Genomic DNA, 27,926 nt, shown 5'->3' with positions numbered 1-27,926 from the left:
TTCGACTAAAATTTGGGTGGGGAATAGTTATTTTTCCTTTTTTTAAAAAATCTAATTGTATCTATAGCTAGAGTAATACTCTTAATAAATAAATGGATATTAACATATATTAATTAATATTTTATTATTATATAATTTAATAATTTAATCTTTAATTTAAAATTACTTAAACAATGACACGTTAATTTCTTAATTCCCGAAAAGATAAATTCAAGTAAGGAAGATAGTATTATTGTTGCTGAAAATTCATTATATCAAATTTTTGGTAGGAGGGAATGGCTCCATGCGCTTAAATATGGGGCACTAAATTTGGAGTGGAAGAAGACAAGTAGAAGAATAATTATACCTTTCACATGGACCTTCAGCCATCCATTCTTAACCAAAATCTTACTTGCCACTTTCAACATCTTCTAACTTCAATCCATTCAATGTGTTTGGTAAACTGACACTAAACCCACATTCAACTTGTTCAACTTGAGGAGGGATTCAAGTATTAAGAGACAATTCAATGAAAACAATAACTTGAAACATTTTGAATTATTGAACCAAAATCATCTTTAAAGGGTCAAGTTGTTTCTTGTCTGTGTTGGGAAACAACAATAAAATTTGAGTTTTTGAGACTTTTTGTGGGTTATAATACACAACATTGATTGTAAGATAATCACCGTTAGTTTTCGAATTGTTTTTATACTATTCATCCTCTCTTGATTAAAGATAAACAAGATAATCGATTACTTGTAAAATTTATACTTATATTAGTCCAAAAACAAAAACCCCAATTTTTTTAGGGTTTTATGGATTATTATACATAGACCTCAATTGTAGGAGAACCACCCAAAGTTTTCAAGTCAATTTTTATGTCATTCATCTTCTTTTGACTAGATGATGTGAGCAGATATTTGAAAATTTTGCCCCTAAACAAGAAACTACAATAAACTTAGATGTTATAATTAAGGGTGTCGCTTTCATGAATATGGCTAAGGAAAAATTTGATGGCACAGCACATATTAAAATCATGTCTGGAAACTTACCCAAAAGAGATTATTGAGCAAGTGAAAAAAAAAAAAAAAAAAAGGGAAAAAAGACAGCATAACTTTGTTCACCACTGCATCTACAATTCATGTCATTATAAATCATTTATATAAGAATCAAGATGAAAAAAATGAATTCTTTGTAGCTTTTTCATCATTCAAATTGATATTGTCCACATTTTTATGTTTGAAATTGTTCATAAGTTTTGATATAGATGGCAGGATCCTATTAACATTTAGCAATGTATTAATTACTATATGCTTTTTCTCCATCAAAGCATGGCTTTAAAATCACACTCTGTCCAATCTGTCTCCAAAAATTATTTGATGGCAAATAGACAAAAAATTAAATTCCAAAAGCTTACTTGTCCTTTGAATTTTCTTTGTTTTTGACCTCATTATTATAGAGATAAGTTTGTAGGTTTTTTTACCTTCTTGTTTTAACTGAATTATGAAAGTTATCATCATGCATCCTCCTTCCTATTATAATAAAAAAGAAGAAGAATCTTATCTTCAATCTTATGAATTAAAAAAAATCAATATAAAAATAGAAACAATGAACATCCAAATACATGGGTTATGATTAGTTGAATGAATTACTATTTATTCTTTCTTATTTTAGTTATTTCAAATTTTATAAAGTTTTTTATCCGTGTATTTGGAGTTGTAAAAACTCTGGATAAATCTTATATCAACAAATTATAAAAGAGATTTTAAATATGTATTGGCAATAATATATCACTTAGGAATGTATATATTGACATTTTATATCGTTTAAAAATGTTAATACACGACTAATTATATAGTATATGAGTTTCTAAACTATCAAGAAGTGTTTTGAATTATAAAACTCAACAACAAAACCATTTTTGGAATTTGTATCCAATATAAACAACATCTTAACAATAACTAATTTGCGTAGTTCGGCTATGTTCATATATTTTATTGATTTTAGAGTTATAAAAAATATAATCACATATTTATACAAGAATTTTGGTTTAAAAGATCCACTCGCAAGCCCCTATACGGGATCCCTTGACATGAAGCCACTATCTAGTTAGCGAGACCACTGTAAGGAGGCTGTATCTTTATCCTCTTGACTTTAAGTTACAAGGGTATGCTTTGCAATGACTTTGACCAATCTTGCAGAAATGTCCAAAAAACAAAAAATCATACCCTAACACTGTTTACCCATTGTTACACATTGTAATTGCACCCAATTTGTGAGTGAAATAAATTCCATTAAAAACAAAGAAAATATAATACAGCTGGGCAAAATAAATGAATAAGATAAAGAAGAATTAGAGGCTTAGAAAACAGAAACCCTATAGCCATGCCATGCGTGCATATTAATTGAATTTAAGCATGGTGTTTTGTGTTAATTAAAATTCTCAACTTCTTGTTCCCCATTGCTTGCTTTCATTCTCTTCCAAAATCATTATAAGCTTCAACGCATGCTTATTTCTTTCTATTTTTTCCATCACTTCTAGGAAATATATTTGTGGTCCAAACTCTCTCTCTCTCTCTCTCTCTCTCTCTCTCTCTCTCTCTCTCTCTCTCTCTCTATATATATATATATATATATATATATATATATATATATATATATATATATATATATCTATAAAACTATGTATACCCATTTTTTATACACAAATATATATATATGTATTATCATATGATTAAGTGATTTTAAATTAATGATAAAATAACACCCAATCATGTGATGACACGTGTAAGTATGTATATATTTGTGTATTTAAAATGCGTAAACATATTATTATTATATATATGAACTCTTCAAAATCCTATTTCATAAGATGTTGTTAGGAAACCCTAAGCCAATAATCAGTAAAGTGCACAAACATTTCAAACAAGAATATAAAATTTACATGGAAAACCTAATATGGGAATAACTATAGGTAGAAGATGCAGAAGTATTCACTATGTTAGAAGAAAATTACATGATGGAGAAGATATTATTTTGTTTTCTCTATCTTAGCTCTTAAACTTAGATCTTTTTATAATTTTGTGGTTTTCTCATTTTTCATACATTTTAGTATAGCGTTTATATGATAACTCTAACTTACGTATACTTCACATGTATATTCGTAGGTCGTATGTTCACATCCTAATAACCCTAAACACATTTATTTGAAAACTTACATCTTGAATCCATATTTCCTGAATTCGAATAAACTCTTTCAGAATCCGAATTACCACTATACAACAGAAATTATCATCTAAGTTACAATTTTTTTGCTACCGTAAATGTTTCAATTATATCATAAAATTTATGTAAAGTAAATTGTGCTTGTATTCAATTGATTATAATTGTATTAATAAGATATACTCCTATTAATTGATTTTCATGTGCCAAGAAATTTGAAAAAAAAAAAATCCTCTAATTAAACGGCTCTTTTCGGTTTTTTTTTTTTTAATAGTGTCAAATAATACCAAAGAGAAATTTGCATTAATATTTTTCTTAAGAAATGATAAAGGGTGACATTGACAGACTCAAAAATATAATTTAGGATATCAAAATTAAATAAATGTCAATAATTATAAAAAATAGTCCTTAAAATAAAAGACCAATTATAAAAAGTTGGCTTTAATGTAGGCAAAGAAGGAGGCTTTGCTTTTGCTGAGAATGCGACACTTTGGGCAAAGATTTTTACATTGAATTCCAAAATATTGACTTGTGCTTAGAAATTAGGAAGGGAAGGCCAAAATTAATTGGTTAAAGTTTTTATCATATGGAAATTATTATCAATGTATTCACATCTGAAAGTTCTACAATGGCTCTCAAATATGGAAAGTTATCCTTCTATTGCTTTACCGACTGAGAAGCTAACAAATTCAATTTTCAACGTTTTTTCTAGATCCAAAAGTGTTAGATTCAAACTAAACTGATTTGGATTTCATTCGATATACAGCTCGAGTGAACCGAACTCGAACTAAGGTAGTACTAACTCAAATTCAAATAGAGTTGTCTCGAATCCAACTAGTCATCAGAAATTCGCTGATAATTTCATCAAATATGGCTTTTTGGTGATATAGTCATACTCAAGTAATTTTCGTTCTACAAGACCATAGTGAAAACCCAATCTTTGTTTTCATGTTGCATGAATATGATACTGAGTTTTTATACCAAAGCACCATTAGGAGGGACTAATTAGAGCCAAACTAGCTCAGGCTTAATTCATTATTTAGTTCCAATGAGTTGAACTCGTATTTAAGAATGATTAATTCATCAAGTTCAAACTTATTTTAAGATCAATTGTTGATTGGCATCGTTGCATCAGAATTCATCTTATTGACCATTCGTTTTTTTTCTCTTACAATTGTTCTTCTCTTCTAACTTTTTTTATTCTGGACCAATATTGTTGACCTATGTTATGAGGCCCTCAAACAACATTTTTTTTCCCTTTAATGAGGCCCTCCATAACGTGCTCCCTAATTAAATAACTTAAAATATTTTATTAGAATTTAATATGAATTCATATGGTATTAATACTCAACAAAAGTGGACATTTCAGTTTCTTAAACATATACTTAAGAACAATCTCACATAAATTTTTGAGGAAAACAAAAGTAAAGTTCGTAACAGTTTGGTATAAACTCATGAATTTAGACCTTAAGTCAATCTAAATGATGTTCAAAAGCAAAAGATAAAAAAAAACAGTTCATAGATTTTCAAGCAAACAGCACAAATCACTTGGCATGCAAAACCGAAAATGTTCAATTCTATATGTTCAGTACAGGCCTGATTACATTAGGCAGATAAAAGTATATTCAAGGTTAGGTTGTAATACATAACAGTAACCAAACCAATAACCCTAACTTGAAAACTGCAAGACGCCGCCGCACCAGGTGGCAGAAGCTCTTAAAGCAGACCAGAGACATTAACTAAGCGAGTGAGATAGGGAGTATACATCCACTTCATAAACCCTTTGAACCAGGAAGGTCGATCCATTGTAGTTGAATCTCCACTTCACCACATTCCACATTTTTCAATCTGAGACACATGTCTTGGACAACTTTGCCTTCGCTAAAAAAAATGCAGCTCTCCTCGGCGAGACAATTGTGTCTGCTTGGTGTAGTTTTTGAGATTATGGTGCCATTAGGGAGGCCACTTAAATTCATCTTTAAGGCTTCTATATATTCTTTAATGTCAAACTCTGCATCTCCCATTTTGTCATCTTTGCTAAACGTGTCGTGGTCAAACACGGTCTGACATCTCGCAGAAACGTGATAATAATCAGTTTATGCCAATAGCAGAAAAACTCAAAGAATGGACATAAATCAGTGTCAAAAAGACAAAAAGGAGAATAAGATTCCTACTCATTTGAATTCCCATTCAAGGCATGAACCTCTATTCGATTCAAATGATTTTCAGCTTTGATTGCCATTTGTTGTTTCCCCATCAAATCCCCCACCGGGAAAGGGAAAAAGTAATGGTTGGAAGCCAACACTTCAAAGAAACTCACCATCCATAAAACATACTCCATTTTAATGGTTCCATTTCCATTTCTATGCTCAGATTCATACATCACCAAGATAAATAAATACTTCTATAAAAAATTATCGTTAAAACAATCTCAATAACCCAGCTGTTCCATACATGATGAGATTTTAGAAAAAGGGTACATCAAACTGAAATTTAAATGGATTAATGCAGCACTACATACAAATTCTAGGAGCAAAAATTGAAATCAGAAAATCTTGAGACACTTTCATTGTCGAGGCTTAGCACCTCAAATTGCAAGGTTGTTCTGAATGAAATGGTATAAGATTAATCTCTTAGGACAAAAGCATCTCATAAACAAAGCCTAGATTTTTTCCACACAAAAAATAAAGCCATACAGTTTCATAAACAGAAGAAAAAAGGGACTTACAAGCTTGATGGGAATATTAGGATCTGTAATGGATAGAGTTAGATCTTCATTCCATTCCGGATTTACATCCTTCTTTATCACACGAGTCTTCAGTCTCTGCAGCAGATACAACATTCACAACATGTCTTATTTCAAAACTCCACAAAGATCTTTCAAATTTGATTTTCAACAATATAAGACTTTTCAAATCAAAAAAATGATTTTGAAACAGTTTCACCATTGAAGAACAAGAGAATTATATTTACAACACTTATCTCGAAAAATTTAAAGACCTCCTGCAATCACCATGAAAGAAGAAAACAATATTTACTTCAAAAAATTTTAAAATTCTCGATGCTGAATCATTACCTACTATAGAGAAATAATTTTTTGATTTTCAACAATATATGACCTTTTTAAAATTTAAAAAAAAAAAGATTTTGAACCAGTTTCACCATTGAAGAACAAGTGAATTATATTTACAACACTTATCAAAATCTTTACAGACCATCTGCAATCACCATGAAAGAAGAAAACAACATTTACTTCAAAAAATTTTAAAATTATTGATTTGAATCATTACCCACCATTAAATAATGAAATTGATTTCAAACCCTTCTCGGAATCTATAAAAAATTTCGCATATTATTATCTTGAATCGATATTGAAGAAAAAAGAAGAAAAGAGAAAAAAAAAAAAAAAAAACCTGTCTGCCCATCTTGACAACAACATAAGGATCGCTACTACGAACATCACGAACCGCTAGATTGATGCCTCGTTTGATACGGATCCGGAGAAGTCCCATCAGACTCTCCATTAGAGAAGTGGTTCCTGAGTTTCCGTGGTGTGAATCCACCATCAATCACAGTCTTCTTCTTCTACTAATGCTTTCTGATATTCTGAAACAAAAATTAAAAATACCAAAATGCCCTTGATGTACTTCTCTTCTCCTCCTCCTCCTTCTTCCTTTCTTATGGCTTGGCGTTTCCTCCTCTTCCCCTTCAATTCCAGCGTTTTAAAAACTAAACCCCGTTTCAAATAACAGACTGATCCAAACCGTCCTTTCAGGTGACAGACAATTCCGGTGTCCGGTGACACGTACGCTGATATTTATTTATTTAATTTTTAAAAATTCTTATTATTATAAGTTTTGGATTCGTTGAGGAGGAAACCGATGGGGAGTTTTATGAACATATTTTTGAGAGAATAAATTAATAAATAATGAGAAATTAGGAAGGAATAAATAAATAAATAAATAAATGTTCAGAAAGTGTGACCGGAAGAACCGGTTAATAATTGGAGTGGTTTTTTTCTGAGGAAAATTTGTGGTGGTTGGTTGAATAAAGAAGCCTAACAGGAGCAACGCAACGTGACGCTTTTCTATTTATTTATTTATTTACTATTTATAGATTCTTCTTCTTCTTCTTCTTCTTTTTAAATAAATTTGGCACCCAAAGTTTTGGGAAATCACATTTTCCGCCCACCGAATTTATAATTTGCAAACACTCACCCAAAACACAACAACTCTACTAGAAAAGAAAAACTAAGAGTTTAAACGTTATTTCTCTTTCTAAAATTTAAAAATGAAAAAGAAAAAGAAGAAGAAAAAGAAAAGCTAGTACAAATTGTCAAGTTGAACTATGAAAAAAGCATAAAATTAAAAGAGACAAGTGTGATTTGATAAGATTGTATTTGTCCAGGCGCAATTCAAGGCAATCATTGAATTACATTTACATTACAATTTTGTTGTCAGTCAAGTTACAACAAAGATAATATAATAATTTGATAAAAGTAAAATAATTAATAATAATTATGGTAATTTACCTTTTTGAACACTGTATCAGAATCTTTTTTCTTTCAATCAAAATAGGTTATAAATAAAAATTTGTCGTTTAAAAATTTAAGAGATAAAGATAATGATTTTCCTGAACCTTGAACGGAAAATAGTCATTTAGTGTTTTTTTTTTTTGAGTGAGCAAAAACAAAATGTTACTCCCAAATATGTACTTCTCTTTGCTAACCAACAAAAATAAAATAAATAAAAATGGAATCAAAGAGATAACAACAATCACTCAATTTAACAACAAATTACAACCATTGATTTAATATATGCAATAAAATTCTTTTTTAGAAAAGTGATAATATGCTAAAGATGTAACTAAAATTTTCAAAACATATCTCTAACATTAATTTTATTATTTTTTAAGTTGCTATGTTATCATCAGTACTTTTTTAAAATATTTTTAATATTATTTATTATTTTAATTAAAAATAAAACAATTATATCCTTAAAAATAAAATTATAATTCCTACCACCATGGACCCTATCCCTAAAAGATTAGGAGTCATATAATATTATTTTGATTTTTTTTTTTTTTTGTGGTGGTAATTGTAGATGGAAGTTATACCATGTGACATGTCACACCCTTTTATAGTGATCGTACAATCTCTATGTGACATTTTATTGATTGATGCGTGTATTCTAACCACAATATTTCATTTTTCAAAAGGTCAAAAGACTTATTTTATACCAAAGTAGGTTGTTTACCAAAGTTTTGTTTATTTTCTTAATTTTAAAAATCTCAAATATCCACTTATAAATTATTAAAGTTAACGAACTTCTAACTTCTTAAAATTTATTATCTTTTCCCCCCTATAAACCTTAAAATTAAAAATTTTTTCTCCTACACCAAGTTTTAAAAAAAAATATTTCCTCCCGTATAGTTTAATTTTCAATTTTCGACGTCATCGCTAACAACAAAAAATATTATACTCATCATCATACTCCGATTGTCTCTCTACCCTCCTCTGAAACTCCAACTAATAAAGATCTTACCTAAAAAGACGAAACACTTTATCTAAAAGACAAAACTTTTCATCTTCCCAAATAAGATCTTCGTTGATTGAAGTTCTAAAAGAAGGGAGTGAAATTGCCAGAACATGATAATACATCGAAGACTCTTCATCGCCAATGATAGTGACCCCTGATTTGATATTAAAAATTGAAAACTAAACTCTAAAAAAAAATTATTTTTTAAAATTTTGTTCAAAAAAAATATTTTTAATTTTAAAATTTAAAAAGAGGAGAAAAGAAAATTAAGATAAATTTTTAATATTAAAAATAAAATAATAATTTTACCCTTAAAACTAATAAACTTAATTTGATATTTAGAATTTTTTAAGTTAAATAAAAATACTTTAAAAAACAACATATTTCAAATTGAAATAAGTCCTTTGGCCTTTTTAAAAATTAATAATGTTAACCATTTTATTTCTTGCATGATAGTTTTTCAATGTATTAAAGAATCACTTTCTTTCATATCAGAATCATAATACAATATTTTATCACGCACATTAGAATCAAGTCTGAATCTTGCAATGAATTGTTATGATTTGTTTCATATATATAGATATCTAAATTTAAGTGACCTTATGATTTGTTCCATATAATCCAAGCTGTTCAAACACAAATTCGAACTCATCGAACAAATCAAATTTAAATCAAGACATCAACTCATTCTTACAAATGAACTGCGCTTAAACTAATTCAAATATTTAAATTTGAACCAGCTCAAATTTAATCCAAAATTAAAATTTCTAACAGCAATTAATCAATCTCTTAGGATTTGTTCAAACTCAGCCTAAATCAAAACCAACCCTAAATTCACAAAGGCTAAATAAGCTTTTTGTATATGGATTATCAAACTTGACCTGTGAATAATGTAGAAAAAATCAAAAGCATAAACTATCATCTAATGATTTTCTGAAGATTAAATTACAAACAAAATGCCAATATTATCCAAAGCAAGAATATGCCGAAACAAAATTTGGACTATACTTACAAATTGTTATAGCAAGCATCAATCTCAAGGAATAGATTGTTCTATCCTGTAACAAAAAACAATGCAAAGAGTACTCTTCTGTGGATCTAATTGAGATGTATGGTGGTTTAATGTCTTACCAGTACTTCCAAGACAAAGAATGATCGACTTTGGAGAATGAGAATCGTTTCTGTGATGCCGACCTCCCAAGATGTTCTATTAATCTTCCAATTTCTACATAAATACCTTCCTTAATCTATCAGCAGAAATGGACGCTCTTTTATTGGTCGGCTCCAACACCAGTGCATATTGGAAATCTGCAGAAAATGATTGCAGAAAGTAATGTCATCAGTTGATAAAAGAGTGGTGCCGGATTAAGAAATGGGTTGTAACAGTCTAGGCAAATTATTGTAGTTGAGAACTCTCGGATAAACACAGTTTTATAGGAATTGCAATTACAGGAAAAGGAAGATGATTAGCTCACCCTCTCATTAGGGCTGGATTTGAGCCAAGTTGGCTCAAGCTCAATCACTAGTGCAGCTCAATGAAGCTCAAATGAGCTGCTCTTATGCAAGCTTGGGTGAGCCTAGGGGTGCGACATCAAGCTCAAGTCCATGGGTATTTGGTTTGCCTGCGAACTTGATTCAAAACAGCCAAAACAATGTCGTTTTGATGCAAGTTGAGCTTGAGCTCGACCCAATACTATGACCAAACTCAATCTTAGTTTGAGAGAAGTTTGCTTCAACTAGCTCGAGTTTGGTTCAACTCAAATCTATCTTTACCACTGACAGAGACCTAATTTAACATACCCATACAAGCTTGGTTTACTACAATTTTCACAATCTCATGAGTGATGTTTGATAAATATTGTCTAGGAGGAGGCCACTTTATTAAATTCATAATATTATGTTGCTCTTTGCTTCTAAGCTACTGTTTACAAAGTACAAGTTCCACGTAAAAATCCTACAAGATGAAAATAATAACTCACCTTCAATTGCCTCCTTATAATAGCCAAGCATCTCCCTCGCCGTGCCTCTTCGCAGATAAGCTTTCACATTCTGACAAATGGACAGAAAAAAAAACGATATTATTCTCGTGATATATAGATCTTGATACAGCACAAATATTTACTGCACTATCAAAATAAGACCTATATGTCTCAAATGCTCAGCAGATTGAAAATCTGAAGTGAAGTCAAGCATCATGTCAGCTATTATGCGAGCACAGCTAGCTCTAAGCAATGGTACTATTTTCCCATGAATTTAACTCAAGAAAAAACATCTTAAAGGTTCTTAATTATCATTTAACCACTAAAATAATTACTTCATGTCAGAGCTATTAAAGTAATTTACATGAGCAGATGTCTAGATATTCTTAGAGTGTCAAGAGCACAACTGTAAAAAGCTTATACAAAAATTCAAATATTTTACTAGTGAATCTTGACCAATCAGAACAATACCATAAAAGGCAGTCAAATAAAAAGCATAGATTCCCTAAATTATAATAGTAGTAAAATGTCACTAGAACTGTGAAACTGCATACATGATATGCTGTAAAAGAGAGTTCAATTTTTATGGTCTCATTCTCATTGTAGTAAACAATATTAGGAAAAACCACTAACATGTCTTTTAAGACAACCAGCTTCTAACTTTAACATAGCATTAATAATGATAAACACTGTTGCAATCATACAGTCCAAGACCTGAAGACCAGCAACTAGCCTGGAAAAGTAAAACTGACAAATTAAATTTTTTTAACAATTTGCTTTATGAGAGAAGTCACCTTTTTGTCAAGGTTTATAGCCTTTGTACAATCTGCTTCAGCTTGAAGGAAGCTGGATCAAAAGAAAGAAATTTAAGAAGCACGTATTGCAATATAAAAAATTTAGGGAATTAATTACCAATAATATAACAATACCTCCCCAACTCAAGATATGCTGCAGCTCTGTTGCTGTAATACGTTGCATTATTTCCACTGAGTTTTATAGCTTCTGTATAAAAGCCAATAGCCTTCTGCCATTGTTTTTCTTTATAAGCTTGGTTGCCCTAAATCAAATTTAGAGAACAAATGAGAATGATTTGTGCAGTAAATATGATCTTGCTTAGTCAATTTACTAACAAAAAATTTAGCAATGTAACAGCATAAATTCAGGACAATGTATGTGAATAAAGAAAAAGAGAATGCACAAAACCCAGAAGATGACTAAAAAAAATGTTTGTAGTTAAACGACTTCAGAGGGCTTCTATCCCTAATATAACTAAAGGAATCCACCAGCTAATTCTACACATTTCACTTACGTAACATCTAGACAAAAATCACATATGTTAGGATTGAAAAGACCAAGCTATGCCCCTCTATTTACTATATTGATAGTCACTTCTGATCAGGTGGAAGGCAAGACTGAAGCCTCTTGGTCTTCCCCCTCAAACAGCTTTCACCATGAATATAAAAAACACAAAAAATTCTTAAGCAACTATAATGCATATAAAAAGCACGGATAACTATAAAATATATTACCATTGAGAACTGTCAAAAGAGAAAATAATCACCAACTTGTAACGAGACTATTCAAAGAAAAAAACAAGAGCTTTAAAGGAGGAAAAAGCCAACTTCTTGCATGGCAAAAAGAGTATTCAAACAGAAAATTCAAAGCCAAGTCACACGGTAAACAATACATCTCACTGTGGTCATATTTGCAACAACTGTATACTTTATATTTACTCCAAAGTGCTGAAAAGTTTTGCAAACACAAAAATGAAAACAAAGTAAAAATAAAAATTTGAATCTACCATTTCTTTAGCAGTCTCTGCAGATTCTTCCTTGCTGACAGCATTACTTGACGATTTGGAAGTAGCAATTACATCAACTTGCTCTTGTAGAGACTTGTACATATTCTGCAGGGTATCCAGCAAAAAGCGATCACCTCCATGCTTGGCCACAAAAGAAACAGAAATAGGACAGTTTTCATGATATCCAAGTGGTACAGTGACCTGAAAAAGCAAGAAAAAACAGTTAAATTAAATTGCATCACTTCTATCAGAATATATGCAAAATCTAAACTGACCATGCAGTTTGATTTTGTTCCATCCAAGCCAATGAACAATGTACGTCAGTCAATAGAGAGAATATTTCACCTGACAGCAACCTGATATACTCGCAATACTCAGTAGACTAAATGCAGAGTTCTGATAATCCTCTGATAGTAACTCCTTCCCTCCAAGTTTTGGAGGAGGATAAGCCGTAGTAGGGATCACAAGTACTCCATCATCCTAAACAAATACCATATACAACAAGTAAAGTAGTGGCATTAGATAGAGAAACCAAAACAGCACAAAAGACCTCATTTCCTCTTTTCTATGCCATCAACACAAAAGACTTAGCATTACCTCCAACCCTTAAAGACCTGTTATTGTCTTATAGTTGTATTTACAAATGGAACAAGATGATAAAAGCAATCAGTTTTCTCGAGTACAAAGCCAATCAATCCCAGAAATATGAGGTAAATTCGGAAAACATGAGGTATTCAGCACCAAAAGCAAAATTAATATAATAAATTTGACATTGATCTTAAACCAAAATAATAATAATAATAATGTATACAAAATTTAGCCAAAAGCAATACCTTCAAAAGAGAATTAATAGCCAAACGCATTTCATTCCTAACAGATTTACAGTTTTCTATATCTGTGTCTGATGTTTCCAGATTTTCATAAATTTGTGCTGAGATACCAGGATCTAGAGTTGGCTTCACTGAGTTAATCCATTCCTCATGATTATATTTGAACTCATATCTGCATTTAAAAAAGAGGGACAACCCTGAGTTAACCATTTCCTAGTGAAGAGAACAAAGCAATTAATCTATCCATAATACTTATTGAAGCACATATGAAATTGTAACACATGCTGTCCTAGGTAGGAGAATGACACAAATTTTTGGTTATGAGAAGGACAACAAAACTTGATCACTCGAGTGACCTGACATTAGCATTTTTTGACTTGCAACAAATGAATCAGGGAACAGAAAAAGATTTAATCAGCCACTCCACTAGACACAAATCCAGTTAAAACTAGTTGTGGAGAAGACCAAATATTCCAGCCAACCAAAAAATGATGTGATTAAACATCTCAACCCTTTCACCACTATACCATTAGAAGGGCTACGGATTTTAGCTAGAACAAGATGCAATGGAATAAAATCCAGTAGGAACACATATAAATTTATATTTGCACATAGATGGACAGTAAGAGAATATGAATCCATGTGAGGAACAAAAGACATATCCACTGCACAAGTTAATCAAACCAACAGGTAGTGTAAACAAATTTAAAAAATTTCATAATCAAGTCAACACAGGCGTTGGCAAATGTGAAGGTCGCACCACTAGATTCCACTTTTTCAAAATCATATGAGCAAAAGCAGTATTATGCACACACTATCATGCACCACAAAGCAATAATGCTATAGAAGGAGAACTCTAGCAGATTCTTGCAACATTTATATCACAAAAGAAGAAAACTCACCTTTGAATAAACCGCATAATGTTTGCAAGCACCCGTATTGAAGAAGTTTTAACTTCACCATTTGTTTTATGAAACAATTTTAAACTAGGAATTCTAGAAGAAAAATAGTGCCCAAGATTTTCATGTTTCAACAGTTGTCCTGAAGAAAATTAATAAAATATTATTCAGACATATATCAAAGCAGAAAAAGTAAAAATTGAATAGAGAGAAGCTAAATGAATTTTCAGCAAAAGAATTTCTGCAAGAGGAATAAAGCAGAAAAACTTACTCCCATAAAGCTTCTCAGTTGACTTGATTACCACCTGAACAATCCTGTCCACAGGAAATTTCGGCAGTTCAAAGCAATCATCAGCTATTATAATTTGCTGAGGATTACGTTGAATTCCAAAAGGAAGCTGCAGCAGCACATGGCCAACACGGCGTAGAACATTAGGATCCCTAGCAAACCATCCTGCACATGATACAATTTTAATAAGGGCACTGGATACAATTATACCATGCACACAGCAACTCCACATGGTACAAAAATGACACATAAAGCTTTGAAGCTTATTTAATTCCAGAACCATTCTGAGTAGAGAATAATGATCAGGAAGGCATCAATTGAGTAACATAGCACAATACAGGTAAAAATATTTTACTTAAATTGTCACCCAACACTTGAATTTCAAGGTTCTTCAATAACTTATCATTGGTGCTTAGTAGTTAGAAAACTTATATGATAAAATTTTCTAATCTTCAATATGAGAAAATTTGACTAAAATCTTGTCTTTTTGTGTTTGATCATGTTAAATTATTGTTAATCAATGTCAATAAATGTGGTTCACATTTTAAGAAAAAAGCTATATAATTAGCTAGTACTAACAAACACTAAAAGACAAAATTTCAGTCAAACTTTCTCATATTGAAGATTGCAAAGTCATGTTTTTCAACATTAGGGAGAGTTAGTAATCTGGAAAGTAGATTTTTAACTGGTAACAAAATAGGAAAACTGAACCTATTATCTCATACAAAAACAAAAAAATGACGATGAGAAGTCCTTTGGGAATAAAGTTGCAAATGGTTATATCATTCCGATACATACCAATGGTGTCAAGGCTTGTTGATATAGGCAAAGTCCCCATGAGAGAAACAGCCCCGTGAGAGGACCGAAACCCTATAATTCCACAAAATGATGCAGGAATTCTTACACCACCAACGGTGTCAATACCTGCCATAAGTGTAAAAGGGAATCACTGTCCTAAATTTAACACACTTGTCTAATATAAATATTAAGAATAAACAATATATAAAAAGATAGAAAAACGGCAACACTGAAACATAAAGCACATTCTGACATTACATAATAGAGCATATAGCACTAGCAATGTGATATGAACACACAAACAAAATTAAACTTTTCATAATTAGCATGATAATATATCTAAATTTATCCCTTTATGAAAAATAAAAAATAGAACAATTAACACCAACACAGCTTATTGATACAGAATATATATTATTAATAGGAGCCTATATGGTTGCATATTCCCAAAAAAAAAGGGAGGAAATGGAATATTTTATCACTGAGAAATTTACTGACAAACAACACATTCTTAACCACAGTAATTCAATCCATGCTGTCCTCAAAATCAATCATGTACAAGCTGGGGAAAGTAAGAGAGAAATAAGCTATTAAGTGATGTAAAAAGACAAACTCACCTAATGAGAAGTCAACAAGATTAGCTGCCACAGCCACAGCAGCCCCACTACATGATCCACCAGGTACTCGAGAATTGGCTGCAGGATTAGTTGGTGTACCGTAATGCTTGTTCACTCCATTGATACTGAAAGTGAAGCACCCTCAAAACAATCCATAATTGGCAGTAAATCAAAACAAAACAAAAACTTAACACATACAATCAAATAAGAACAGAATATTAACAAATCTAAAATTCACCCCATCAAAAGCATGATAAGTCAGTAAATAATAACTTATATTAACCTATAATTGTCTCTTCTAATGGCTTATATGTTCGCCCAACTAAGTAATCTTCCTTCTCTAATTTTTTTCATAAAGACTTATAGTACTTCAATACTATATTTGGCAATTTCCCATGAGCACTGAAAATAAATTTCTCACTCAAATATTAAATGAATGAACAAAAATTAAAAACCTATAAGCAAGTTCATCCACCACAGTTTTCCCAACGCAAGTGGCACCTCCTTCCACGAGAGTCGAAATAGCTGTCGCTGTTCTAGAAGCTGCGCTGCTTGAACTCGCCCACTCTGGATGCCCGAAACCAGTCACATAACCCTCAATATCAAATCTATTAAACAAACACAAATTAATAAAATCCAAAAGAAAAAAATAATTTTATAATCATTTCACAAGTCAGCGAGCGAGTTAGCATACACGTCGGAGACAGCAAAGGTGAGAGAAGTGAGAGGATGAGGAGCCTTGGGAGGAGCAGGCTGAGGCGGAGGGAGAAGCTGAAGCTTCTCAATAAAGGCTCCGAAGTCTTCTTTAACGTTCTTCTTGAACTTTTTCGTGACGAGGAGGATTCCAGCGAGTCCGAGGCCAAGTAAGACCCAGAGATTAGCGGCGTGAGAAGCCATGGTTGAACTGAAACGACGACGAATCGCCGATGAAGAAAAGAGAGTTTTGGATAGGGCGAGGTTTTGAGCTGATTATGGGTTTTGGTTCAGTAACAAGACGGTTACCGAAACCTAAAAGGGATAATTTTTTCTTGAGGACGGAAGTTCTGAATTTTATTGCATGGATACTCCTACCTAAGGTCCTTATACCATTCGTTATTACAATAGCACCCCTTTTCTAAAAATTATTTTATTTTGCCCATGTATATATTGACAATTTAATAACCAGTCGAAATAGTTTTTTTCAGTTCAGAAATGTGAAACAAGTTTTATTATTTGTTTAGAATCCTCATTTATAAAGTTGGGAGTTCCCTTTAGCTATTTATCGTTTTGAAAGATAGCTATTAGTATCTCAAGATAAATGAAATATATGGTATAATATGTTTAAATATATAAAAAATGATAAATATCTTAAATATAGAAAATCGGTACAATAAAATTGGTATATCATATTCTAAAGAAGTAACAAATTAATACATATTTTAAAGAAGTAATGATATAATATAATATGATGTATCTGAAAAATATTAGAATTATAAAGGGTGTATAATATTTGCTAAGATAATGATTTGATAAATAGAATATGTTACTATTTTATAACTATTTTTTAAAAGATATATCATACTTTCCATAAACAATTGATAATACTATCAAATTTTCAAATCTTTTTACATTTGCAAAGAAAATCTCTGGTAAAACATTTTTATGTACACAAACTTTATATTTATAATAGGTGTTTGTGATCTCAAATTGTAGAAGTCAAATATTTCGTTTGTTTTCATAAATGAGTTAAATTCAAATTAATTTAAGTATTTGAATTTAAAATGACTCCGATCAAATTTAAAATTTATTTGTTTTCAAATCAAGTTTGAGACACAATTCATTGCTCTTAAATTTAGTCTTTAAACTCAAATAGATCACAAATTAAACCTTATTTAAACTCAACCCAAATAAATACAACCCCATCAATAAACTCAAGTTCCTATTCCATCTCTCTCTCTCTCTTTATATATATATATATATATATATATATATATATATATATATATATATATATATATATACACACACACTATACATACACACTTTTAAATAATATCACATCATATAATTAAATAACTTTAAATAAATAAAAAAATAACATTTAATCGTACGATGATACACCATTTACATGCTAAAATATTAATCATATAAATAACAAAAGATTATATCTAAAGTAATTAAAAATTTAATACCATATTGATCAACTACTGGTCAACATCAGATTAACACCAGTCAACGATGGTCAACTAATATCAACATTTACAAAATCCTATTTTAGTAATCACTAAATTATAAACAAACATTAAAACAAACTTTTTAAAAATAAATTAAAATTCAAAATAGGGTAAAAAGGTAATTTTATTGAATTTCCTTTTTGGTTTTCAGTGGGATCCTTCGACTATAATTTTGCGTAATTGTTTATCCACAGGAATCCAATTCTTTACTTAATTCTTAAAAAGTAAACAGAGGAATCCATTTCGAGAAGTAAACATCACCTAGGAGTAACATGCAAAGACTTCCCGAAAAAATTTTGTAAGAAACCTATAACTATCCTCAAAAAATGTTAATTAGCTATATGAAAATACAATAATACCCTCCTAATTTGTCATTACTAAAAGTGTAATAGAATCGAACCAAATAATGTTTGATTTGAGATCAACTTAATAGTACTGAAATTCGAGTTCACCGAGCTAATAAGTTTTCTCTATTAGAAGTTTATTGATATTTTACTCAAATCAAACAATAAATTCAGAAACTCACCAACAACAAGTTCAAGAGCCGTACCTGAGACAAACCCGACTCATTTACAGCCCTAGTCATTACATTCCCATTTTTCCAATCTTCACCAATCTCATTGCAAGTTACTCTTAACTAAATTCTTCATAAAAATTCTATTTCCAAAATACAAATAACAATTTATTGAGATGAATACAATTAACTTGCTGGAATTATCATACAATCCACATTCAAGCTATCTTTCTAGCATTTAATCAATTAATGATGACCAAAACTTTAATCTCGAAATAATGAGGTGTAATAGCAGTATAACACATAAATTATAAGCATTTACCAGCATAATGATTGGTGTAAAAATGTTATATGATGTCAGTTCCCAGCTCTTGCACAGGCACTAATATAGTTGGCCACACATAAATTAGTGTGCCAAAAAGAATGCTCAGGGAATCCAGTCTAGGCCTTGATTCTTGAAGACTCTCCGACAACATTCTCCATTCTCGTGTACCAATCTCCAATTCGAGTATGCTCCACCATGTCTCTGCCAGACCTTAGGTAACGAATTGGTCTCAATACTCCAAATACAGCAAGATCAGCTAGATTAGGCTTTGAACCTCCTGCCATAACCAAAAAAACCAAATATATACGCAATTGTAAGGCTGCTTCAAACAATGTACGAGGTTATGCACTTTCAAGTCTACTCAAGGTGTTCGCATTGGATTTATGTACCAGAATCCAACATTTTTAATTTTTTGTTTTCCCATTTTCAGTTGGTAACAAAAACAAAATAAAAATAATGCTCGTCATCCATAATAAAACTTATATTTATATGATACAAGTTAATATTTTAAGCATTTACCATTTTAGTTGATAACTTACCTAAACTAGCAACACTAGTAATGGCAATTCAGGATATCCGATCTACAATCATCATGTTTAGCTTTAATTTTTTGGGAAATATATAATATGTAATGAGTGCATATAACCAAACAACTCACTAAACTATGTGCCTTGAATTTTGATAACAAAATACAATAGTGAAGCACATACCAAGAAACTCTCGACCATCTAGAGCATCCACCCAAGTTTCTGCAGCTTCATACAGTGCAGCACGTTCATCAGTAATGTTATACTTCTTCTTCAAGTTCTTGGACACAAAATACATTGCTGCAGCTCCAGCATATTTCACAGATATTTTTTCTGTGAAGCCAAAGTTGCCTGCAGTTACAAGGTAGGATTAGAAACAGTAACCTGAAGAAATCAATTGGGACCTAATAAGTTGATGACTACTAGAAATAATATAATAATAATAATTTTGATCAAAACATTTTTAGAAGAGATTCCTGATGCAAAATACGTGTAAGAATGCTTTAGGCTCATTACTCAGGTTCAAAGTAAAATTTAATTGTGCAATGTCCATAAATACACAGAGATATATTCCCAAAGATATCTTACCATTGCTTGTTATATAGTCAAAGGACTCAAGAGCCTCAGAAACATTACGGTATATGTTTGGGGATAAGACATGCACCAAGTGATTATCAACCCACCTACACCATGAAGGCATAAATCATATTAAAAAGTTAAAAAGAAACTCCAAATATGTAATATCATAATAATGTTATACATTAAATTAAATTTCCATACAAATCTCCATAAATCAAATTTGAAAAAATGAAACCTATGTTTACAGGCAAACACATCAACTCAATTTTATCAGAACGTAAAATGCTTTATAAGCTGAACATGTAAAAGTCACATTGGAACAAAATTTAAGACTTAGATTGCTCTTTTTTTTTTTTTTTTTGGGTTTCTAAATATGTCATTTGGATAAATTTGAATTCACTTGGTTTTTCCAGGAGTTCCAATATTATCTGAAACCTATCACACAACATCAAAAACAGACAAAAGGCATCTACCTTTACAACCCAAACCATAAACGGACTTTTTCCATAGCCTTTCTGTCTCTTATTTTTCTTCAATTCCTACCCACCACTAACCGTCAGCTGTTCCATCAGATACCTCTCTAGAATTTCAGTAACCAACCTCTACAAATTATAACATTGTATAGTATTTAAAACTCCCCCAGTTAAAATATCATTCAATCTCTAAGCCTACCGACTATATCACATGCCAAAACCCTATTCTGTTAATTTTTCCTGAATGCATGCCCAGTAAAAGGCAAGATGTTAGTAAATAAACCACAACAGATGCCAAAAAAGTAAACATAAGTTATGAAATATATGGCCATATACCAACGCCACTTTGTCTCTTCATCGTCTTCAGAAGCTGAATCAGCCCTTTTCTCAGGAATTATCTTCTGGCCCAGCTTATCAATTATAACTGCATACACCACATGCAACATTAGTGAAAATCAAAAGGAATGTAGCTTAGACAATGCCACAGATATTCATACTATTTAAGTCATATTTTCAAACCAAGATTAAACATAATCTATCTTCAATAAAAATTAACAAGAACCTGATGAGTCGACCAGCTGTTCACCATCCACCATCAGTATGGGTACCTTCTTATACTCAGACCACTTGATCTCTTTCTTACTAAGTGGATTGACTTCCACGACTTTATATGGTATATCATAATAGTCCAAAAAAGCTGAGATAGCAAAAAAATGTCATACATTGTAAACAACTATAGCAAACAGCAAAACAAGAATAAAAGTTGTAACAGCTACATAAGAATTTTTACCACAAGAACCTTTTATAGCAAGAAATTAATTAAATCAAGTCGAACACAAACCAGCTATCATTCATTTTCAATAATTCTTCATGAACTAATTATTCAGCCTCGATCCAACCAAACTAGCAACCGAGCTCAAGCTACCTCGACTCAAATCCAACCCTATGATTATGATTATAAATTGAAATATGATTATAGGAATAATTCATTATGTTATAATAAATTCTTGCATGTTTGGTACAACTTATGATTATTAGATTATGAATAATCATAATCCAATTGTGAATTTTTGACAAATAATCAAAAAAGTTGATTAGTTGTGTTAAAATATCCAATACATCTCATATTTTGGCTCTTGGATTCGAAATGTAAAAGTTCATTAATCCAATAATTAAAGAAAAAAACTAATCATTCTAACTTTAGAATAACGACTTAAATAATCTAATAATGTGATTATAATCCACAATAAGATTGTTCACATAAGTTATCTTTAACATGTCAATTGATTGTTTAATCCAATAATCTAAATTAAATAACGCACTAAATCAACAACCAAGCATACCACATCATTCATTCATACCAATCCAATAACATCCCATTACCTATGCATTTATTCTCTTCCCTCTACTTACTCAAAACCAATTTAATCACTTAAAACAAATGCCTACCGGAAAGGTCAGCCAAACTCATCCTAGTTCAACAGCAACAAGAAATTAAATTTTCATAATTTTCAACAGAAACCAAATAAAATCAAACTAAATTTTCTATTCGTTCACTCAGATTCACCTAAGTATTAGATAATCAAACAATATACTAAATTAACAAACTAGAAAGAAAAAGACAAGACGAATCAGAGTCGCAGACCTTTAACTTTGTTGCAAAAAGGGCAAGCCTCATACTGGTAAAGAATTACGTCCTTAGGAACCAAATTAGCCGGAGGCGGTTCCTTGGCATAGACCTCTGGAAAATACAGCGACGCTCCAGCAGCAAGTGCTCCGGCGAAGCCAAGAGATATGGCGCCAGCTGAGCGGCGGCTGTACGATCCGGAATTAACACCGTTTCCACCGGTTGAGAGAAAACGACGGTGGACGGCGGTAGCTACGGAGGAAGTGCCGCTGGTGGCGAGGGTTCTGGCGAGTAAAAAAGAAGCAAGAGTCGAAGCTCTTCGCATCACCGCCATATTCGAGTTCAAGATTTTTTTTAATTAACAGGGTTTAAGCAGGCTTTTAAACAATGTTGTTCACTGTTCAGATTGCAAATTCAAACTCTTAAAGCTTGTGAAATGACAAATTCGCACGCAAGGTTTGTCTTATTTCATTGTCCACCCTTTAATTTTTAAAACTATTTTTCTCGTCTTTCCTTAAAAATTAAGTCATTCAATAAAACACAAAAATTGAAAGAGTAAGATTATATATATCAATGTCTAATAATAAATGGATATAAAATAAATATAAATATTAATGTATTATTATATAATTAGATGTTATAATATTTATAATTTAAATTTTATAACATCACATGATAAAATATTAAATTTACACTTCATTGGTGCATAGAATATCATTGGCATCTTTATGAGTGACAAACCCAAAAACTTCACACAAATGTTAGTACCAAGATTGAGGACAAAACAATAGATCATTCCTCCATTTCATATTAAGGATGATGTTATGACTAATGGAAAACCATTTTTGTTCTATACATTCACCAATCATCGGCAGCCACCAAACCAAGAATCTTCTACAAATAATACTAGGGTAACGTTTGCCTAGTGATAGCCATAGCGTTGCTTTTGGAGGGCTTCCAAAAAAGGGAAAGGGAAGCCTGGAAACCAATCATCGGCTATTGTGGGTGGTAACGTTACTCCCATTAAATTTCCATTTTCCTCTCATAAACTTAGGCATGACAAACTAGCGAAGCTAAAATAGCACTAACAGAGACCTAAATCACAAAATTGTTGAAACCATGTAGGGTTTAAAACATCATTATATAGAACAGGTCATAGGGATTAGGGAGAGTCCACCATCCTTCCCTCGCTGTAGAATACTAACCATGAGAAACGTCAAAGTCCATGTTACATGGTTTGGTAATTATGTTGTCCAGAGAAAGCCATACAATCAGCTTCATGTGTGAATTATCAGGCATTCGCTATTGCATCTTTTACTGAGGACTCCTCCATATCTGCTCTTCGTACTCGGTTGAATCTTTTTTCGGGGGCTCAGAGTTGCACTTTAGGCAGAATTTATTCCTCCCATAATTTATGAAATCACACCTGTCGAAACAGAACGCAAACCATGTTGGTAAAACTTATTGCTAAATCTTGAGACGAAACCTCAACCATGATAGATTAGGAGACACTCACGAGGGGCATTCCCAATCTCCAGGCTTTAGCACTCTCTTAGGCCGTGGCTCACGACAACGCAAACAATTTTTATTGCTAGCAAAGTTCATGAAAAAACACCTGCAAGTACATAGATGCCAATTACAGAGGGTAGATCAAATTTATAGATGAACATATAATGCAAATTATAAAGAAACAAAAAAACTCGTGCCAAAGTAACCAATCCTAGATATAGACTAAACATAAAAATGGAACACCAAGAACTAGATTATATTCTCTGCCCTTGACGATAGCCTGGTTACAATTGAGAACAATAATTGACAATAAAGTAGCTTCCATGCCAAAATGATAATACAGAAGCTTGAGCAAATATTTGTAGAAGGATCGCTTGTTATTAGAAAGAACTACAAAACACTTACTGAGGGCAGCTCCAATCTCCTTTCTTCATTTCTACCTCATCCATAGCAGGCCTCTTTGGACCCTCTGCTTTGCACTTTAGACATTGTACATTTCTTGAAAAATTCATAAAATTGCATCTGCAATACAAAGTGCACCAGTCAAAGGACAGAGAAAAGAGTGACAAATTGGTATGCAAGAATTAAGCAAGTATTTGTAGAAGGATAGCTTGTTATTAAAAAAGAACTACAAAACACTTACTGAGGGCAGTTCCAATCTCCTTTCTTCATTTCTACCTCTTTCATAGCAAGCATCTTTGGCCCCTTTGCTTTGCACTTTAGACATTGAATATTTTTCCAAAAATTCACGAAACTACATCTGTAATACATAGTGCACCAGTCAAAGGACAGGGAAAAGTGTGGCAAGTTGGTATGCAAGAATGAACCAGATAAGTTTTCGACAAAATAACCAAATGTCTCCCAACAACTCAATGGCACATGAAAATTTTGGGATACACTGAACAAATGATTTCTGTTTCTAGTCAAAAGATAGATGGGTAAACAAATATATTGGACAACAGCAAGGTGAAAAAACTTATCCCTTGAAGACAAAAACGACCAAGACCTATTAACAAATGCAAGACAAAACACAAAGAAAGTTCATTATTTTATAGTTTCTGTCCCCCACGTTTTTTTAATTATTAATTTGTGGACAATTGGTCCAATTTTGTACCTCTTTTTACTTCTTTCAACACATTTTCAGTTTCTTTTTTTTTTTTAAATGGAGCTAGAGATGATTGCAGACTTACTCAGAGCAGATCCAGTCTCCATTCTTCATTTCAATGTGATCACCACTAGTGCCTTTAGGACCATCTTCCTTACATTTTAGACATATTGCATTTCTAGCAAAGTTCAAGAAATTGCATCTGCAACAAGAAATGATAAAGAATCAGATTCATTGAATCGTTTGCATTAATTTTTTTATCCTTAAACCATAAAGTCTGGGAATTTACTTAAATCTAAATACAATAATGTTATAAGTTTCCATTTGTGTCTTAACAAATAATGGTTCATTTCATTTGTTTTTACCATTTGAGTCATAGACCAATGAGTTAAACAAGTGATATCACACCGCATTAGGTTGGGTCAAAAGTTCATTCTAGATGGTTACCCTTCATAAGTTTTGTATATTAGCATGACTTTCAAACCTGAATAAATTAACACATCAAGAAAAGTGTGATAGATACAGATGTGTTGGGACTGCAGCAGAAAGCCCTAAAGCCATAAGATAACTCCATTAAGAGTTAGTCCCACAAAATGCAGTCTCAGGAAGATGTTCCAACTCTTCAGAACTATGCATCAAGTGTCAGCCATCAGGATTCTAGCCTACATGCTTGCACTTGGCAGCCTAAGACATTTTGAGGAGCAAAAATCTCAAGAAACTGTCATCTAGGCACCATAATCCAATATATAACTAAATGCATCTCTAGGTATTTTGGTACCACATAATTGCCAAAATCAAAAAGTGGCTTCCCAATGAGAAGGGAAACACTTTGTCAGATTTCTTGAACATTCATACTCTAGTTTCTCTTCGAGGTTTCAATAAATCACTTGCTAGAGGCTTCGTTTTTCCCTGAAGAAACTGTCAGATTCACATTGTTACTAAGGCAGTGTCCCTCTGCCATTAAATCAATGATCAAGACGTAATGGTTCAAATTCAAGAAGAGAGTAATAAATTTTCAATCTGACTTACTTGGGACACATCCAATCGCCTCTTTTCATTTCAATATCTTGTAATAATTGATCCTCTACGAAATTGATTTGTTCCTTTCGATGGACACGTTTTGGAGCAGGTTTTGAAGCAGGTTTTGAAGGAGGCTTTGGGAGAGATGGATCAGGAGCTGTCTCACTCAATTTGATCAACTCCGAAAACAGTTTCTTCACAGACAAATCGACAAGCTCTCTACCAGCAGGTTTATCCCCTCCTGAAATAACAAGTGGATCTAATGCATAGAACAATAGTATTCGTACTATGTCTACAGTACGTGCATCTACTTCAGAATCCTTTAATATTACATAAGCTCTATCACATGAACCTCGCAAAGTACATGCACTGCAAACCTGCACCGAATGCTTAGTCAGGTCAAAAGTTCAAAATTAATTGAAACTTCATAAGATAAACCTCCATTAATATTTTGAAATATATGATATTAATCTTTACCTCACCATTTTTTAATTCACACTGTAATGCAATAAACTAAAAATAATAATAATAATAACATACATCTCCTTCATCAAGCCGAGCATAAGCTCTCAACCTTTTTGCTGAATTTACAGCTTTACGTAAAAGATTAGGACATCCCTGCTCTACCACTTTTTGAACATCTTCCACAGGCAATGATCTGCATCAACCAAAACATAATAGCACTTTTAAATTTAAGTAAACCTCAGTTCAAACCTCCAAAGAAATAACTCGCATAAGTTCCAACTATGATAAACCAAATATGCAATATGCTTTCAATCCAAAGCACGTCAAAACTACTTTTACTTCACACTTGCTGTTCAAAATTAGAGCTTGCGGGTTACTTTTCAGTATCTTTCTTTTCTCTAAACATTACAAAGACCTCCGGATAAGACACTAGCGTTAACAAAACCACTAAAAGTATAGCAATGAAATGGACATAACACTGTTAAGCAAACCCCAGTTGAAACATGCTTGGAAAAAGTCAAAACTGCTTTTCATTTGCATGAAATCTCCATCGCCATTACTTCTGCCCTTTGAATTATAAGGGCCTTAACAAAGCCATGGAAAATTTAGCAGGGCAATGAAAAGTATTTTGACAGAGTCTATGAGAACGAAAGTAATAAACAAAACAGGCAAAAAAATTTAAAAAAAAAAAAAAACCCTCACTTAAAGACATCGTAACGGTCACGAGCGAAGCTGAGACAAGCGTCCTTGACCAAATTCATGTCCCTATAAACATTAGCACTCTCATCATTAGAACTGTTCTCGCCCTCGAAGTAACCCTTAGCCTTCAACCGGTCAACGAAACTGACCCACTCGGGCCACGGGTGATGCGGAGGGAATTTTGCGGAATCTGTGTCACCTACCGCGGCAGTATCCACCGCAACGGAGGAACAGTACCGGTGGAACCGGAGGGAGGAGAAATTGAGGCGTTGGGAGAGGACAAGTGGAGTAATTAGAGAGAGGGGTTTATGCGTATGAGTACGAAGTGGGAAGGTTGTGAAGAGTAATAATCTTGTCGCTGACATTGTGTTGAGCGATTGGAGAAGATGAAGCTGAAGCTTATGTGGGCATTTGAGAGTTTTGAAGAAGATGGTAGCTGGGTTTTACCTAGGGTTTTAAGGGGAAAATCATAAACTTAATCGGGAGTTTATCACAATTACACGCCCTTTTTCAGAAATTTACACTTTGCCCTTTGAGTTTTTCTTTTCATAGTTTCAACTACACCTTTTTTCTTAGTTGCTTGTGAACTCTTTGTGATATTTGTTTGGAGGGGAAAAGGACTATTTCCCACCCATTTTTTAGCCCCATCACAAAAGCATACCCATGCCTGATGAAAAACTTAAACACCCACCCATTTCTAAATCATCGTTAAGTTCTCTGTTAAATAGAGGGGTAAAACCATCATTTTATTGTTTACATTCCAATTATATAATTTTATCTCATTTCCCCTTCCAATTTTAAAAATTAACTTTTACCCCATCCTTAAACTTTGAAAAGTGACTTTCACCCCCCTAAATCCTTAATTTTTTTTTTCACTTTCCCTCCGCCCACCGGCGACGACGTGGCTGGAGGGAGAGTG

At 32.2% G+C, this 27,926-nt stretch overlaps 4 protein-coding genes across 4 annotated transcripts; all 4 read right to left on the bottom strand.

The window, feature by feature from the left end:
- Positions 1–4,749: 4,749 nt before the first annotated feature.
- LOC123204903 (protein C2-DOMAIN ABA-RELATED 4) lies at positions 4,750–7,129 on the bottom strand. Its single transcript, XM_044621706.1, has 3 exons — positions 6,615–7,129; positions 5,930–6,025; positions 4,750–5,264 (listed from the first exon to the last, which is right to left on the bottom strand). Exons 1-3 carry the CDS (start codon positions 6,765–6,767, stop codon positions 4,974–4,976), a joined length of 540 nt encoding a protein of 179 aa, XP_044477641.1. The 5' UTR covers positions 6,768–7,129; the 3' UTR covers positions 4,750–4,973.
- A 2,525-nt stretch (positions 7,130–9,654) lies between these two features.
- Positions 9,655–16,975, bottom strand: LOC123204637 (outer envelope protein 64, chloroplastic). Its single transcript, XM_044621408.1, has 13 exons — positions 16,646–16,975; positions 16,407–16,559; positions 15,952–16,076; positions 15,335–15,460; positions 14,519–14,701; positions 14,251–14,389; positions 13,352–13,520; positions 12,864–12,998; positions 12,519–12,719; positions 11,647–11,774; positions 11,512–11,563; positions 10,718–10,787; positions 9,655–10,046 (listed from the first exon to the last, which is right to left on the bottom strand). The coding sequence occupies exons 1-13, from the start codon at positions 16,846–16,848 to the stop codon at positions 9,964–9,966; spliced, it is 1,767 nt and encodes a 588-aa protein (XP_044477343.1). The 5' UTR covers positions 16,849–16,975; the 3' UTR covers positions 9,655–9,963.
- Positions 16,976–18,791: 1,816 nt separating this feature from the next.
- Positions 18,792–22,590, bottom strand: LOC123203949 (prostaglandin E synthase 2-like). Its single transcript, XM_044620446.1, has 6 exons — positions 22,228–22,590; positions 21,145–21,279; positions 20,919–21,006; positions 20,119–20,213; positions 19,714–19,881; positions 18,792–19,280 (listed from the first exon to the last, which is right to left on the bottom strand). Exons 1-6 carry the CDS (start codon positions 22,541–22,543, stop codon positions 19,120–19,122), a joined length of 963 nt encoding a protein of 320 aa, XP_044476381.1. The 5' UTR covers positions 22,544–22,590; the 3' UTR covers positions 18,792–19,119.
- A 392-nt stretch (positions 22,591–22,982) lies between these two features.
- On the bottom strand, positions 22,983–27,552 carry LOC123203824 (zinc finger protein VAR3, chloroplastic). Its single transcript, XM_044620267.1, has 8 exons — positions 27,011–27,552; positions 26,384–26,501; positions 25,853–26,220; positions 24,909–25,025; positions 24,362–24,478; positions 24,124–24,240; positions 23,726–23,824; positions 22,983–23,635 (listed from the first exon to the last, which is right to left on the bottom strand). The coding sequence occupies exons 1-8, from the start codon at positions 27,370–27,372 to the stop codon at positions 23,524–23,526; spliced, it is 1,410 nt and encodes a 469-aa protein (XP_044476202.1). The 5' UTR covers positions 27,373–27,552; the 3' UTR covers positions 22,983–23,523.
- Between the last annotated feature and the right edge of the window lie 374 nt (positions 27,553–27,926).

This window comes from Mangifera indica, chromosome 20, assembly GCF_011075055.1.
Source record: "Mangifera indica cultivar Alphonso chromosome 20, CATAS_Mindica_2.1, whole genome shotgun sequence".
Taxonomy (NCBI): domain Eukaryota; kingdom Viridiplantae; phylum Streptophyta; class Magnoliopsida; order Sapindales; family Anacardiaceae; genus Mangifera; species Mangifera indica.
Note: the sequence above shows the minus strand (reverse complement) of the source record. Positions and strands in the feature narration are given on the sequence as shown.

What these genes read in the sequence shown, in the direction of transcription:
- LOC123204903 (XM_044621706.1), bottom strand. Translation starts at nt 6,767, where the DNA reads ATGGTGGATTCACACCACGGAAACTCAGGAACCACTTCTCTAATGGAG. An exon ending in TTGTCAAGATGGGCAGACAG is followed by an intron (nt 6,026 to 6,614) that starts GTTTTTTTTTTT and finishes TATCTGCTGCAG; the next exon opens with AGACTGAAGACTCGTGTGAT. An exon ending in CTAATATTCCCATCAAGCTT is followed by an intron (nt 5,265 to 5,929) that starts GTAAGTCCCTTT and finishes GCGAGATGTCAG; the next exon opens with ACCGTGTTTGACCACGACAC.
- LOC123204637 (XM_044621408.1), bottom strand. Translation starts at nt 16,848, where the DNA reads ATGGCTTCTCACGCCGCTAATCTCTGGGTCTTACTTGGCCTCGGACTC. An exon ending in TCTTGTTGACTTCTCATTAG is followed by an intron (nt 15,461 to 15,951) that starts GTGAGTTTGTCT and finishes CACTTATGGCAG; the next exon opens with GTATTGACACCGTTGGTGGT. An exon ending in AACTGAGAAGCTTTATGGGA is followed by an intron (nt 14,390 to 14,518) that starts GTAAGTTTTTCT and finishes AATTTTCTTCAG; the next exon opens with GACAACTGTTGAAACATGAA.
- LOC123203949 (XM_044620446.1), bottom strand. Translation starts at nt 22,543, where the DNA reads ATGGCGGTGATGCGAAGAGCTTCGACTCTTGCTTCTTTTTTACTCGCC. An exon ending in ACAGCTGGTCGACTCATCAG is followed by an intron (nt 21,007 to 21,144) that starts GTTCTTGTTAAT and finishes TGGTGTATGCAG; the next exon opens with TTATAATTGATAAGCTGGGC. An exon ending in GAAGAGACAAAGTGGCGTTG is followed by an intron (nt 20,214 to 20,918) that starts GTATATGGCCAT and finishes TTCATGGTGTAG; the next exon opens with GTGGGTTGATAATCACTTGG.
- LOC123203824 (XM_044620267.1), bottom strand. Translation starts at nt 27,372, where the DNA reads ATGTCAGCGACAAGATTATTACTCTTCACAACCTTCCCACTTCGTACT. An exon ending in GGAGACTGGATCTGCTCTGA is followed by an intron (nt 24,479 to 24,908) that starts GTAAGTCTGCAA and finishes TATGTATTACAG; the next exon opens with ATGTAGTTTCGTGAATTTTT. An exon ending in GGAGATTGGGAATGCCCCTC is followed by an intron (nt 23,636 to 23,725) that starts GTGAGTGTCTCC and finishes CTGTTTCGACAG; the next exon opens with GTGTGATTTCATAAATTATG.